We start from the raw sequence: 15,221 nt of genomic DNA, 5'->3' as shown, positions 1-15,221 counted from the left end.
TATTATGAAGAATTGTTGAGCATTGCTGCTTGATGCTCCCTATTCCTATCTCAGTGTGCCCGGGAGGTCACAGAGTCGTTTTAAAGTCTGCACCAGTTCACAGCCCCTTATGCATGCTGCCGGGTTTAATCCAGTCTTAAAAAACCCTCAGCTTTCATATGGAGCAACTGGAGATCTGATTGTACCTTTGGTTGTCCATATGCACCAATACATTGCGTTTCATCTGCATTCCACATTTTATCAAAAATACCTATCTGGGTCTTTGAAGTTCGGCCAGTTGGATTGGCCAAAAGGGACACAAGGAACCCTCCAGTAACCTGAGGGAGAGGTGGCTGCTTTTATGGATGGAAAAAGCAACACCAATCTGGGATAGCAAACAAGCATAATGGAACACACACAATGTTCTTGTAAGCATGTTAGTAATCCCTGATTCTAAACACCTAGGGGTCATTTAGGATGGCGGGCGGACTTAGCCCGCCCGCCATCCTATCGGTCAATGGGACCACCCGCCATAAGGGCAGGGGTCCCGTTGGGGGTATTAGGATGCACCCACCACTGTGGCGGGCGCATCCTACATTTTCAGCATTGTGGTGGGCGGTGCTTCCAGCACCGCCCGCCACAATGCTAAAAATGCATGAATGCGGCAAAGCAGCAGGCACCGCGCTGTGCCTGCCGCTTTGTTAATGCAAATGCAGGGGGGTACCACAGGTACCCCCGTGTGCACCCCCCACCTCTCCTTCACTCCGTGGCCCCGCAGGAGGCCTCCAAAGTGAAGACCGCATGCCTTTCCATGGCGGAAGGGATCTGTTCTGGCCCATCCTAATATGGCTGATGGTGTCTATTAGACACCGCCAACTATTGGACCTTTTCCGCCCCGGTCGCAAAAGCGGCGGGCGTTCTTTCCGTCCGCCGCGGTCCCCCCCGCCATACTAATATGGCGGGGGGTCATTTATGTGAGGATGGTGGGCGGATTGCCCCCACCAGGCCGGCGGTGGCTACCGCCAGCCTGGCGGGGGCAATCCGCCCGCCATCCTAATGGGCCCCCTACTCTCTCAAATCCTGGAGAGGATGATACTCACTTACTATGCTGACTAGGTGCAATATGGGATGGTATGAACACATTTTTCAGGGCTGCTAAAGTTTGGACGCTTGGCAACTCAGGCCCTGATTTTGCATTTGGTTGATGGGATACTCCATGAGAAGTGTGATAGCCCGTCGCCACAATACAAGTGCATTATATCCTCTGGACTTATAATATAGCCTTGTACCCCGCTGCTTAGGGATATACTGCTTGTTAAAGGCCCTGAACCAGAGCATTAATGAGGGAGTGCGCCTTTAACAACTGGTTCACCCTGAGGCAGAAGGGCTATAAGGCAATTAGAACATTCCGCCCACCAAGGAACACTGTTCCCAATAAGCTGCATGCGTGGGCGCGCGCGCACCTCTGTAGCATGAAGCGCGCAGTGCTGTGTGTGGAGCGCACACACACACACACAGAACATCAATCGACAACATTCGCGCCGCTGCTTTTAAAAAGTGAGCGTCGCAAAAACAGGGTATTTCTTTCATGTAGAGCCCGGCTGCGGTGCCAACTGTGTGCTTTTGTTTAAAGTATTCATGTTAATTGCAGCGCCGTCACGAGCTGCAATTAACATGAATATTTTAAACAAGGTGCCCATCACCCTGCAGCTGCGCTCTATTATGAAAAGAAATTCAGCAAGTCTACAAACAGGGCGTGAAAAACCCACGTCGTGTTTGTAAACGTGCTGAATTTCTATTCTTAACAGAGCTGGGCTGCAGGGTGATTGTGTGACTTTGTTAAAGTTTCAGGTTAATTACAGCTCCAGACGGGCGCTGTGATTAACCTGAAATCTTTAACAAAGCAACACAATCACCCCGCAGCCCAGCTCTGTTAAGAAAAGGAATGCAGCAACTCTACAAACACGACGTGAAAAGCACACGTCGTGTTTGTAGAGGTGTTGCATTTCTTTTTAACAGAGCTGGGCTGCGGGGTGATTGTGTGACTTTGTTAAAGTTTCAGATTTATTACAGCTCCAGACGGGCGCTGTGATTAACCTGAAAGCTTTAAGAAAGCACCACAATTGCCCCGCAGCCCAGCTCTGTTAAGAAAAGAAATGCAGCAACTCTACAAACTTGACGTGAAAAGCACACGTCGTGTTTGTAGAGGTGCTGCATTTCTTTTTAACAGAGCTGGGCTGCGGAGTGATTGTGTGACTTTGTTAAAGTTTCAGGTTAATTACAGCTCCAGACGGGTGCTGTGATTAACCTGAAATCTTTAACAAAGCAACACAATCACCCCGCAGCCCAGCTCTGTTAAGAAAAGGAATGCAGCAACTCTACAAACACGACGGGAAAAGCACACGTCGTGTTTGTAGAGGTGTTGCACTTCTTTTTAACAGAGCTGGGCTGCGGGGTGATTGTGTGACTTTGTTAAAGTTTCAGATTTATTACAGCTCCAGACGGGCGCTGTGATTAACCTGAAAGCTTTAAGAAAGCACCACAATTGCCCCGCAGCCCAGCTCTGTTAAGAAAAGAAATGCAGCAACTCTACAAACTTGACGTGAAAAGCACACGTCGTGTTTGTAGAGGTGCTGCATTTCTTTTTAACAGAGCTGGGCTGCGGAGTGATTCTGTGACTTTGATAAAGTTTTCAGGTTAATTACAACTCCAGACGGGCGCTGTGATTAACCTGAAATCTTTACCAAAGCACCACAATCGCTCCGCAGTCCAGCTCTGTTAAGAAAAGAAATGCAGCAACTCTACAAGCACACGTCGTGTTTGTAGACTTGCTTAATTTCTCTACTTAATAGAGCATAATTTTGGGGGGATTTACCCCTTTTTGTGCTTGGCATAGTGTGCCACCCCACTTGTATTTTACTGTTTCTGTCATTGCTTCCAGATATATGATACAACAAGTAACATCATACCCAGGGCTTTAAGTGGGATGAAAAAACTTGGGAGTCTCGCAATGGTGCCTGTCCAGTATAATTAAGGCCCTGGCTTAAGACACATAAGCTTAAAAATCTGTACTTAGCATAGTATACCCCCCGACTTGTATTATGCTGTTTCTGTCATTGCATCCAGATATATGATACAACAAGTAACATCATACCTACAAGTCAGGACTATTGGCCTTGTCAATGGTTGTTAGTTGCATAAAATAAATAAGCAGCAACTATGGCTTGTGTGTAATATTGAAAAGGGTTCAACTTAAAGCCCTGGTGGCACCACAACAATGTTGCTGCTCCTGAGTTTCAAAAAGAGAACGGAAATCCAGAGAGAAAATGACTCTCTTTAAATGATTTCCCATCCCTACAAGTAGGGTGACTAGAGCGTGCGACCCAAAAAATGGGACATTTCGCAAAAATAGAGGAAGGACCACAAATTTATATCAATAAAGTGGTAAATAATGACAGTCCTCATCCTCATAGAAACACAGAACAGGCACTAAGAAAATAAATCAAATGTAATTTTTAAAACCAGCATCATGCCTGTTAATTAAACTGCTTACTTATAACAGCTGCTTACTAGCCCTGCTTTGGAACACCCAAATATATAAAGAGTACCGTGGTTCAGGGGTGGCCTAGCTAGGTCCAAAAACAAGAGCAATTACTTAAAATGGGTACTAAATCAATGTGGGAGCAAGACATGTAGGGCAGTATGTATATTTTTAATAGATGTATTTTTCAAAACTTTAGACAAGATATGTTCAGGTGCTCACATTAGTGACAGGGTGCATATTGTGACTGTGTGAAAATAAACAAAGCATCACATAAACAACACAAATTTATATACAGTGGAAGGATTTTGTTGGGGGTGTTGTCGACGACATTTCGATCTTGTAGTTATTTAAGATCATCATCACGACAGGGTGAGCAGTCTGAAACTGAAGCAAGCTAAAATTAGCACTTTGCCCTACTTAAATTCTCACTTGATATAGTGACTTAGTGCTGCCAGTGACATGGTAAAAACAGTTGGCTTGCAGACTGTTTATATTAGTTACTTAAGATGGTGGGAAACCGGGCGGAGAGGGCTGGGGTGCGCAGAGTTGCATCGGATAGATTGAACTATTCGATTGCCAACGCGCTAAGTACTATGTGCTATGACTACACTTACTTTCTTTGTGGGTCAATTCAATGGTGGGGGGAGGCAGACTATAACATGAGCAGTGAAGTTGTTGCCTGTAACCACTGGCCTGCAATTCCTACTAGCGTAAATTCTGGATAATTCAAGGTTGGGGGTGAAGATCTGTGAATGGGCGGAAAGCAAAAGTCAAGTACATGTTGGTACTTCTATTAGGAATAGTCTAATTGAGGTTAAGCGGTTATCTTCCTTCCTGGCTGGTAGATTAAGTAGATCCACAAAGTGCTAATCGGTCAGGATGGAGACTCACTTAAAGGGAATCTAACAGAAGAGAATGAATCAGTGTCCATACCAACACGAGTAAGGGAGTAGCTGAACTAATAATAACCATGCTTACTGGGGCCTTTTCAAGGAATGATGGTGTACACTTTGATTCGTCACCATCCGTTCAGAGGGCCGGCCAGTCGGTCATCTATACTTGGGCCTAGGGACAAGCTGACATATTTACTGATTTATCTATACAGTTTTAGACATCTATTATGCGTGGTAAACTTACTATCTGCGCTAGTTATCACATGTGAGGTTGGCTGGGCAGTGGCTCGAGCTGCGAAATGATCGGTAACCTAACAAACATTCTATTCTTATTTAGGTTGGTCCCCATTCACTTGTGCTGGTTCGTACGTTATATTACAGGCCTGGGGTTCCAGAAGGTTCTATTTCCTTTTTTTGGGGGGGGGGGTTTAAAAAAAATGTATGCCGGTGTAGTAAATCGTGGTTTAGGGCATACTACCTAGCTGAGTACAATTTCCGCTGTGTTCCAAGTACTGGAATTAAGAGGAAAAGTATTACGTTAAAACAGTGAAAGGAAATCATTTCTAGGTGGTTACTGGGTCATGCATCATATACTCACTAGATGTAGGGCTTTGCAACCGGGATCTGAAAGATTAAGACGGGGGATATTACAATCAAGGCCATTGTCTTGCCGGTAATTGGTTTAGCTAAAACCTCTCAAAAAACCAGAACTGTTGAAAAAACCAGGACGGTCCAGACACATCCGGGACTCCTGGTCACCCTACCTACAAGGCTCACCAGGCATGACGTCATGCCCTAACTTCTCTACTAGTGAGAAGTGAGCAGTGTGAGCCTGCGCACATCGATGTGCCTGCTGTCACTGCAGTCTGGAAAAAAACGGACTGCCTGTGCCACGGCATAAAACAGAGCCCAATAGAGACCTGTTTCGAGGCCCCATTTAAAAAAACTGCCAGTGCTCAGCACCGGTGAGACCCGGCCCTCTTAAAGCACTGATCATACCTACAAGTCGGACTATTGACTTTGTAAGTGGTTGCTAGTTGCATAAGATAAATACGCAGCAACAATGGCTGGTATACAATAAATCCATCTGAATTTGAAAGCAGCAAAACTCTCCAGCCATCTTTCTAGTTGTGATTAGGCTGCCAATGACAGAAACTTGCTTGAGTGTCTGTTATGGTCATGCTGGTAGTACAGTTTTAACAACCCCTTTTGACAAAATGTGAAATTTTAGCAAGAAGCAGTTTGACTGTTAATGAGATTCGGTTTTTTGTACTTGCATATATTAGGGCGAAAGGGGGTGATCTTCTGTACACAACCCAGCTCTGAAATTCATCAGGTTAAGCAGACTGTCTTGTGATAGGAGATTGCCATACATCTAGCGGTGCAGCTTCCCTACTGTGGTTGGGACAGAAAAGTGACTAATGGGAATTCAACAGTTGGCTTGCTTCTAAGTATTTTTCAAATTGTAGGGTGCTTATTCTTTCCAGGTTTTATGGGGTCAGAGGAAGGAAGAAAGGAGAAATGTTTGTGGTATTTCTCTATTTTTTAATGTAAGTGCTCATTATGACAAGTCTGAAGAATAGACTAGATAAACCTTGACCCAGTGAGACACTGATGGTGGTAACAGTAGTCTTGAGCAGTGGAAGAGCAGAGTCTTTTTTAGGGTCTTAATTATTGTTCTAATATTGTCTTGAGAAACTGACATCTAAAAGAGTGTGTTTTTTATGCATGATGATCTGTGACCTGAGCATTCGACTGGATTAGGTGATGTGCCAGTGCAGTGATGGTGCACGTTTTCACAGATCTCTTGTCAGCGTTGTAATGTTGGTCTAAGTTTGTATTTTTTCAAGGATTTGAAAGTTGGATAGCAGTTCAGTGATAACTGTTCTCACCTATAAAAGCTTCTAGGCACACTGCCCACTCCTAGTCATGTAAATGTCATGGTACTTATAGAGCGCACTGTCACCAGACAGTCACCTTGCGGTGTCGCCTATTCGGCTTCCTGGCACTGATACTCATACCGCTGTGGAACCCCTCCTGGCTTTCCCTGTGAAGTGTCCACTCCTGGGCACCCCCAGGGTGAAGCCAGGCATCCTTAGCGCTGTTGGGGCCGGTGTGGAGGCTAAGCAAGCTATTGCCCAGAGTTGCAGCGTGGGGCCCGTGATTAGAATAGGCACCAAGGCAAGAATTAACAGGTCCGATGAAATTGAGCCCGAGACCCCGCCGAGGTGGGAATCGAACCCTGGTCCCTGGCCAGAACTCTGCATCAGGGTCTGCCGCTCTAACCATTGAGCCACACTCATCCCATTTTACTTCATTTTAAAGTTTTTTTGTTAATTGCAACTCCAGACGGGCGCTACGATTAACCCGAAAACTTTAACTAAGGCACATAATCACCCTGCAGCTGCGCTTTATTAGGAAAAGAAATGCAGCAACTCCACAGACCTGGTGTGTAAAGCACAGGCCTTGTTTGTAGACTTCCTGTATTTCTCTTCTTAGTAGAGCTGGGGTGTGGGGTGAATGTGTGACTTTTTAAACTTTTCTGTGCTTGGCAGAGTGCACCCCCAACTTGTATTTTCCTGTTTCTGTCATTGCATCCAGATATATGATACAACAAGTAACATCATACCTACAACAAGTCAGACTATTGGCTTTGTCAGTGGTTTTTAGTTGCATGAGATAAATAAGCAGCAACTATGGCTTCATATAATATTGAAAAAGCTTCCACTGAAAGCCCTGGTAGCACCACCACAATGTCGCTGCCCCGATTTTCAAAAAGAGAAGGGAAGCAAGTGTTAGTGAAGAGAATACTCCCGACAGATGGATCAGTCATTTACACACTTGCATCTGCCATCTGCTCAGACCTGCATCTTGGCAAAATTAAAAATCTTGGCAAGGCCTAACCAGCCTTCCACCCTTCTTAGTGTGTTCAGGTGAGCACGGTTACATAGAGCAAGCGTTTAGAAATCACAAGATGGCACAAAAGGCTCCTTATAGAACACCCCAACGTCGATATGCAGAGACGCTACTTCTGAAACATTGCCATACCACACTAGCTGTCTTCGCTGACATATCTTTTGCCCTTTTTTTCTTCCACTCCCCAGCTGCTCTCGCCGTCACCTTCTCCTCTTTTTCCTCATACCAGTCCCGCTCCACGTTTACCCACTTTCCCCTTCTCCCTATCCCATTCTTGTCTCCATTTCCCTATGACTGCCTGTTATTTCCGTTCTCTCTTACCGGTTTTCCATTCTCCGTTTTCCCTCCCAGTTCTCCAAAGCCTCTGGCTGCCTTTCTTTTCGGCCCTCTCTTACCAATTTCTCCATTATCCCATCCCCATTTCTCGTCTTTGCGCCCTGACTTTTTTTCTACTTGGTTCCTCTCACCCCCTTTCTCTGTCACTAAATCCTATTTTTCTCAAGTCTCCTCTCATTTTCCTTCAGGCTATGATACAATTTTGACAACACATCCAACTATCCCTGAATATTACAAGGAAGCACATTTAGAATTGGACCAGTGTGCCTCTGCAGTGTCGGTGACCTGGCCAAAAAGGACATGAAAAAGCTGAAATTGTATCAGAAATCCAAAGCTGTTCAAATCAGGGGCCCCAGAAATAAGTTTGGCCCTGGCACTCAAAATCCTTAAGATGTCTCTGTGCATTTGTTAAAGTTTTCATGTTAATTGTAGCACCCATCATTTTATTTATTTATTTATTTATTTATTTATTTATTTTTTGCATTTATAATGCGCGCAGATACCCACAAAGGGTTTCCCGGCGCCAGGACTAAGAAACCAACAACGCAGAAAGCAAAACGGCCATGAGCTGCAATTAACACGAAAACCTTAACAAATGCACACAATCATCCCACAGCCCAACCCTATTAAGAAAAGAAACGCAGCAACATAGCTGCCAAGGTTTCAAATTGCAATGTGGGATGTTTTCATAATTTTACTGTAATTATTAGTGCCATTTGAACAGGGCCGGCTTTAGTGCTGGTGGCACCTGCTGTGACAATATTTGTTGGTGCCCCAATTACCACCCCAGCCAAGAATACAGTGACCCTCAAGTCTCCAAAACCCCTCTCTCTTTCATATTTATTTTGTTTAATAGCGCCACTCATACCAGTGTAAGGTGTTAAGCACTTTACATTACATACACATTACACAGAGACACTGAATCAAAGTGTGTAAATCAATGTATAAGAAATGTGACATCAGACAGGGGATTAAAATGTCTCTTCTTAACAGAGCTGGGCTGCTAGGGTTTTAAGCAAATGTTTGTAGCAATAGTTGGCGCTGCACACACATGCAGTGTGGTTCCTGGTGCACATAGCCACGGCTGAAGCGCACAGAGACCCTACACTGCCGCACATAGAGGTAAAAAATGTGAGGGAACATTGCCAAGGACCTATCCCTCCGCAGTACTGTTTTAAAAAATATTCCTAGAGGAGATGTCTGTGCTCTTCATCTGCAAACCTAATCTGTATTCCCAAATTCAAGAAAAACAGACTAGGAGGGATGGCCTTTGCAGTGATAGAAGCTCTACTCTGGAATCAGCTTCCTGCCTCCCTTAGACACTCAGGGGACCTGCTGCATTTCAGAAAATCACTGAAAACGTGGCTCTTCCCTCAGTATTTCTTGCTGGGTATGCAGCTGGAAGCAACCCCCACCCCACATCTCTGGGTTTTTAAGGCTACTAGCGCAAAGATACCTTTTTTTGGTGAAAGTGCGCTTTATAAATATAAATAAATATAAATAAGGGTAGAATACTCTAAATTAAATAGGAAGAAACATGAAGACAAATATTGGAATGTTAGAACTCCCATCTTATACCAGCCGTTATAAGCCTGGAGCTACTTCATTGTGTTCAATGGAGCTATCATCATTCCAATGTTCTAATATAGCCTTAGAGCCCGCCGTAGCAGGCTCTTCAGGCCATTAATGGTCCGTTCCAGCTTTTAAGGCCGAAGCCGAAGGCGAGGAACTCTAATAAGGGAGTGGGCCTTTAATGTCCAGTAGAGCCCGCTACGGAGGCTCTAAGGCTATTAGAACATTCCACCCTAGAGGGCAGAATGTTCTAATTTGTAAAAACAAAGGCCTCATGGAGTTGAAATCCCCTGGGGGTCCATGAAGCCTTTGCTAAAAATTGGAATGTTGATTCTCCGGGCTTCTACCGATCATCAGTAGCCCGGAGCACTCCATTGTTTTCCATTGAGCGCTTGACATTCCAATATTCTAATGAGGTGGACTGGATAGACTCCACTCCACGGTTGTGACTAAGTATGCCATCCGCCAAGCTCTATTTCAGGCCCTTGGATTTATGGTCATCCTCAGTGCACCTTCACCCTGTGAAGGAGATGTTCATTATATTACCAAACTAGTGGTGGGATCAAGAAACCTGCTTTTACACCGGTTATGCAAATCTTACACTAGCTACCTTCCACTGACTAGAGTCTGTTTCAGTTTGTATGTCTCGCTCAAAAATCCGTTCATGCCAGCATCCCTTCACACTTGTCCAACAAACTGAACATGTCTAGTGCATTTAGATGGTTATAGAGCAGATTCAACTTCTACCCGTGCTTTTGCTGCTCTAGTAGTCTAAATGTTGGATCTCCGCAAGCTGCAATGAGGACAAATTCTAATTTTCACTCTTCCAACAGATATCTTAAAACTAAACTGTGGAAGTCCTCCTTTGGGGAAATTTATGCTAATATGTTTGTGTTCTTCCTGCTATTATTTTGGATCGTGGTGGTTGTTTTTTTAAATATTCTATATTGTAGTCTGCATGTCCTGGCTTTTTAAATAGCATAGCGCCCCGGCGCAAGTGTGTGTTTGCTCGTATTATAGAAAATTAAATAAAATACAAAAACTGAATTAAAAACATTCAGTGTCCTAACAATCATACCGGCCATATCTTTGTTATGCTATGAAACTGAAAGAATGTGGTAACATTTGACATACAAAACAAGTAATTCTATTTATAATAACCTATGCTTTGAATACCTCCTAATACCTCATTTCAAATGGCCAGTAATCCCAATTCGGGCACGAACTGGCTTTGCTCGCAAATCAGCATTAGAACTGATGTGGTAATTCTTACTTAGGGGTCCTCTTGGACGATATGCTTAATTGGGGACCCCTATTACTGAAAAAAGGGGACCATGCTAGGGTGAATTCAGCAATCTTCAATTTTGCTTTCAAATTAGGGAAGAAACCCACAGGAGCTAATCTGCAAGTGTATCAGGCCAAAAGCCTGGCCATAGCTTCATATGGCAGCGAAATATGGGGATATAATGCTGGAGAATCCCTCCAAATAGCGGAAAACGACTTTCTGAAAAGCCTATGATGTGTTCCACGGGGTACATCCAATTAAGCAGTCCATGAGGAGTTGGGGATCCCTTATGTAAATGACGTACTTTCTTTGCGAGCACTGATGTGTTGGTTAAAATGTTGGTTGAATCCAGACCTCCTTCTGACCCATTTACTTATAAGAGCCTGTATGTCCCGTGATAACTCGGCTTGTATTCCGTGGCTGAGGTATGTTAAGAAAAGTTTTGGTAGGCTAAAGGGGGGGGGAACCTATTCACTAATCCTGAATGCATCACAAAGAGCAATGTGGAGGCAATTAAAGTTACCTTCCTTTCAGAAAGGTATATGGATAGAGAAGCTAAGGAGGTACAGAAACCAAGTGTGTGGACGTACTTAATGCTCAAAACAACCACAAGGGCCGAGCCATACCTTATGGGGCCGTTGTCCACGCACGAGAAATTCCTATTAACTAGGTTTCATCTGAACCTTTTCCACCTTTTGCTTGCCAGACCCAAATGTTTTACTAAATGCAAAGTGGCAGCTCCTTGCGGCTGCAACGGACAGTCTCCGCAGGATATGCTGCATTTTATGTTTTTATGTCAATTGTATGAATTTCCTCGTAACCGCTACCTGGTCCCTATTTTAAAAAGATTGAATTTTAGGCAGGCTCTTCCTGCACTGGTGTACCTTCAACTATTGAAAGAGGACTGTTTATTTTTTATAGTGGGATTTTTAAAAGCAATTGTTAATTCTAGGAATTATATGGATTTGTAATGAGTGTTTTCCTCAGGCTTTTAAATTATTTATCTATTTTTATTGCTGATCTTTATATCATCTTAACAATACAATGTCAATTATATTGTTTTTTATGAAGTGTAACTTTTATGGTTTGAACTATAAACCGAATAAAGTTTTCTATTGATTGATTGATTGATGTGGTAATGCCACAGTTTTTCCATACAAATATGAACTTTGTTACTCCTCAATTCCAACTCACACACAGTGCAAGGTAAACATTAACACACAGGGAAAACCTTGGACTAACACTAATTTGCGATGTGGTGTTTTTGCAATTTTACTGATGTACTAATAAGTCGCAAAGCCTCCTGCCTAATCAATATTAGGAAGGAGGCATTCTGAAGTCCCTCCAAGGAACCTGTGTGAATGCAGGGCTGGAGGCCTACAAGGGACAGCTGACCTCAGCCCTTTATTTTGCATTGAATCCAAGTGAACATTCCTTTTAAAAGCATCCCATGTCCTTTAAAGAAACACAGGCTTCTTTAATAAATATATTTGAAATGAAAGGCATTGGAAGGAGCATGTGACTATGGCCTCCCTCCCAAATAATCTTCCCTCCACCACCCCCCGCCCCCCGCCCCCCGCCCCCACATTGCCCTTCCAATGGCCCTGCAACAGGATTATCCAAAGGGAATCTGGGGCATATTACCAACTATTAGCGATATTTATCGCTAACGAGGCTTAGCAGCGATTTTTTTATCGCTAAGCATCACCGGAAATTATCGCAGAGATAACTTGCTATTAGCAAGGTTTATCTCAGAAGTGATAAAAATCCTTGCGCTAACTGCCAAATGAGAGATTATCGCTGGAAAACCAACGATAATCTCTCGAAGTTTGGCGTTAGCTTGATGATAGGGGCTCACAAACTTAGCCATGATATCCACCTTCCATAGGATATCATGGCTAAGTCAGGAAAATACCAGGTGTAAAAAAAGCATCGCTAACTGCGGTTAGCGCTGCTTTTTTTTATCACTAACAGGGTTAGCGAAATCCTTGATAATAGGAGAAATGTCACTTAACAACATTTCTCCTATTATTTTTCTCTGGAACGCCCCCTTTACATCTCATTAGAGATGCAAGGGGAAGCGTAGAGAAAAAGGGTGCTAACATGCGAATTTGCGTGTTAGCACCCTGTTGCTGGTAGGGAGATAATTTTATCTCCGCTTTCTTGGCTTTTAAAGCCAATAAAGCGGAGATAAATCCCTTGATAATATGCCCCTCTGTCCCTCCCATGGAAACAACTTTCCCTCTGCTAATCAGTTGCCACCTCTACTTGGGTGGCAGTAACTAAACAATGAACTAACTGCACAGCCACATTTGCGGCCACAAACCACTGATACATGGTGTTCCGAATCACAAATAGGAGGGTGCATCTTGCACGCTTCTTTTCTATTTGCGATTCTGAATCGGCCACAAAAGTTACCTTACAAGTTGGCTTGCAGGGTAACTTTTATACATTTCACAACACTCTTTTGCAGTTGCAAAGCCATTGATTTTGCGAATCCCAGACTTTGTGACCACAAAATAGTTGTGTACATTTGGGCCTTCTTCAGTGACATAACGAAACTTAAGGGGGGGGACTGCAAAAAACTTGGCAGGACCCCATATCCCCTCCACCGCTCCGCCCAGTCATGAACTCTCTGGCCAGGGGCCCGTCCCTCATGCACAGTTCCAGAGGGGCCCCCGGGAGCTCGCGGGCCTCCCCACACCCCGCACAAGGGGGGGTCTGATGGGGCTGATGTTATGCCACTGGTTGTCTTATCTAAGGCGCAATGCAGCACATTGGTGCACACCTATCACACATCCTGCAGCTTGCTAATACCCACAAGCACCCGTTGGTATTGCTTTACTTGCTGTTCCATGAGTTTACCTTTGTACAATGCATATGAAATAGCCGTGCTCACAATCTCATCTCCGGCCTCGTCGATTTTGATGACTGTCAGGAGGTGCAGATGTTCCATGATCTCCTTCACCTGCAGAATAAAAAAGGTCCTCAGTTCAGCCAGGAAATAACAGCTCTGACAACCCTGGTGTCCTCGTGCCAACCCCTCTAGCTAATGCAAGCCTTTCATTCACTATACTCTCTTACTTTAAAAACTAAGGGATCTTTACTTCCAGTCTCAAATTGTAATGCTGTTGTACTGATGAATTCCACTGTCAGCAAACCAAATGTCCTTGTAATGTAAGTACAGAGAAGAAAATCACCAGTGATGCTTCTGCAATATAATTTTTTACGCCATCTGTATCTGGACATTAGTGATTATAGTCAGTATCAAGACACATTCACTAAATATAGTTTGGTGGCTGCAGTACCACTGTCAACATTGCCTGGTGTCTACAAAGGAAACTTATTGAAATAAAGTCCTGTTTTCACTGTCAGCGGACAGATACCAGTGATAGCTTGGGTATTTTTCGTTAATGATTTTGCTCATTGAGGAGGGCAGGCCCCCGCTTGGCTTTAGTATCTGCCCTCTACAGGTGCTTGCTCTCTTGTGTACTGCGGTACTTGCTTGCTTCTTTCTGTGGGGGGGAGTGGCCGCCACAATTTTTGTGGACCAGGAGGTCTCTGCAATGGTATTTCTACCAGCAGCTTCACTGCTGCCTGAAGCTGGATTTGCTTGGTCGGATGGTCCTCACTCCACCAGAGCAAAGTATAATGGAAGGTACTGCAGCATTATGGACTAAGTAAAGAAGCTTCTCAGTCCCAAAAAGCAATTCTGTGGCACTGTCGGGGAAACAGCACAGCCATATGCTGTATTAATAGCTGATCATATACCAGTTTGGAGAAAGGACTCTGGCAATTTGGCAACCAAAGCTGAAAATGTTCAGAGAAAAGCCCCGGCTTCTCAGGTATGTATGTGTATATTTGTTTATTAGAAACAACAGTTTTGGGCACTTTTACAGAGTTTTTTTTTTATATATCGCGAACTTCACCCGAAGGTATCGGGTATCAGAACGCTTTACCTAGCAGCAGTTGTGTTACATGAGGACACATTCATTTTTGTTAGGCATGGGGAGATTAAGTGATTTGCCCAGAATCACAGGATGTTCAGCGTATATTGCCGAGAAGCGAACCCGGTTACCCAGATTCATGGTCAACCGCTCTAGCCATTAGGCCTAACTCCTCTCTACTTGTTTCGGGGAAAAAATGCTAACAGGGCAACCATGACATAGCAGCCAATTCGGTATTACATTTTCATTGAATGTGCTCCCGCTGAGTCAGCTGGAAACTTTTAAAGGAAAAATGCTTAATTTTAGTTGTGGGGGGCAATACATTTAATGTATGGGCTGCTCAATGGCTGGCAGAGATGTGGCCTCGGCCACTCTAGTGGTTTGACAATCCATCCACCAAATTTCGAATAATGGCATAAGCCCCCTAGTAACTTTCCAAACTAAGCATGGCATCTCATCATTCGAGACCCTCAGAAGGGTATTGGGAATCTCTATGTGCTCCATGCATTTGCGGCTGCGACAGATGCACTGAACACGCAAAAAGTAGCTGCCCGCCTAGTGCTGATTCTCCCTAAAAGAACATCTACTACAAAGGCCTTAACCAACCTGCATTGGCTATCTGTGGAGAAAAGAATATTCAAGACAATGTGCTACTGTCACCGAATCTTGGCAAAAAAAGGTCCACGATACCTTCAAACTATGATAACAGCCTACACACCCAGAAAAAACCTACAAATATCAGCGATAAC

At 44.0% G+C, this 15,221-nt stretch overlaps 1 protein-coding gene across 1 annotated transcript in view; it reads right to left on the bottom strand.

The window, feature by feature from the left end:
- Positions 1–15,221, bottom strand: part of TRPM8 (transient receptor potential cation channel subfamily M member 8) — a 267,091-nt gene that overhangs the window by 85,675 nt on the left and 166,195 nt on the right. Inside the window, exon 10 of the mRNA XM_078683346.1 lies at positions 13,391–13,493. Within this exon, the coding sequence (XP_078539472.1) occupies positions 13,391–13,493 (103 nt within the window). The remainder of the gene's footprint in view (positions 1–13,390; positions 13,494–15,221) is intronic.

Source organism: Lissotriton helveticus, chromosome 3_1, assembly GCF_964261635.1.
Source record: "Lissotriton helveticus chromosome 3_1, aLisHel1.1, whole genome shotgun sequence".
Taxonomy (NCBI): domain Eukaryota; kingdom Metazoa; phylum Chordata; class Amphibia; order Caudata; family Salamandridae; genus Lissotriton; species Lissotriton helveticus.
The sequence above is the reverse complement of the archived record's forward strand: the minus strand, read 5'-3'. Positions and strand labels throughout refer to the sequence as shown.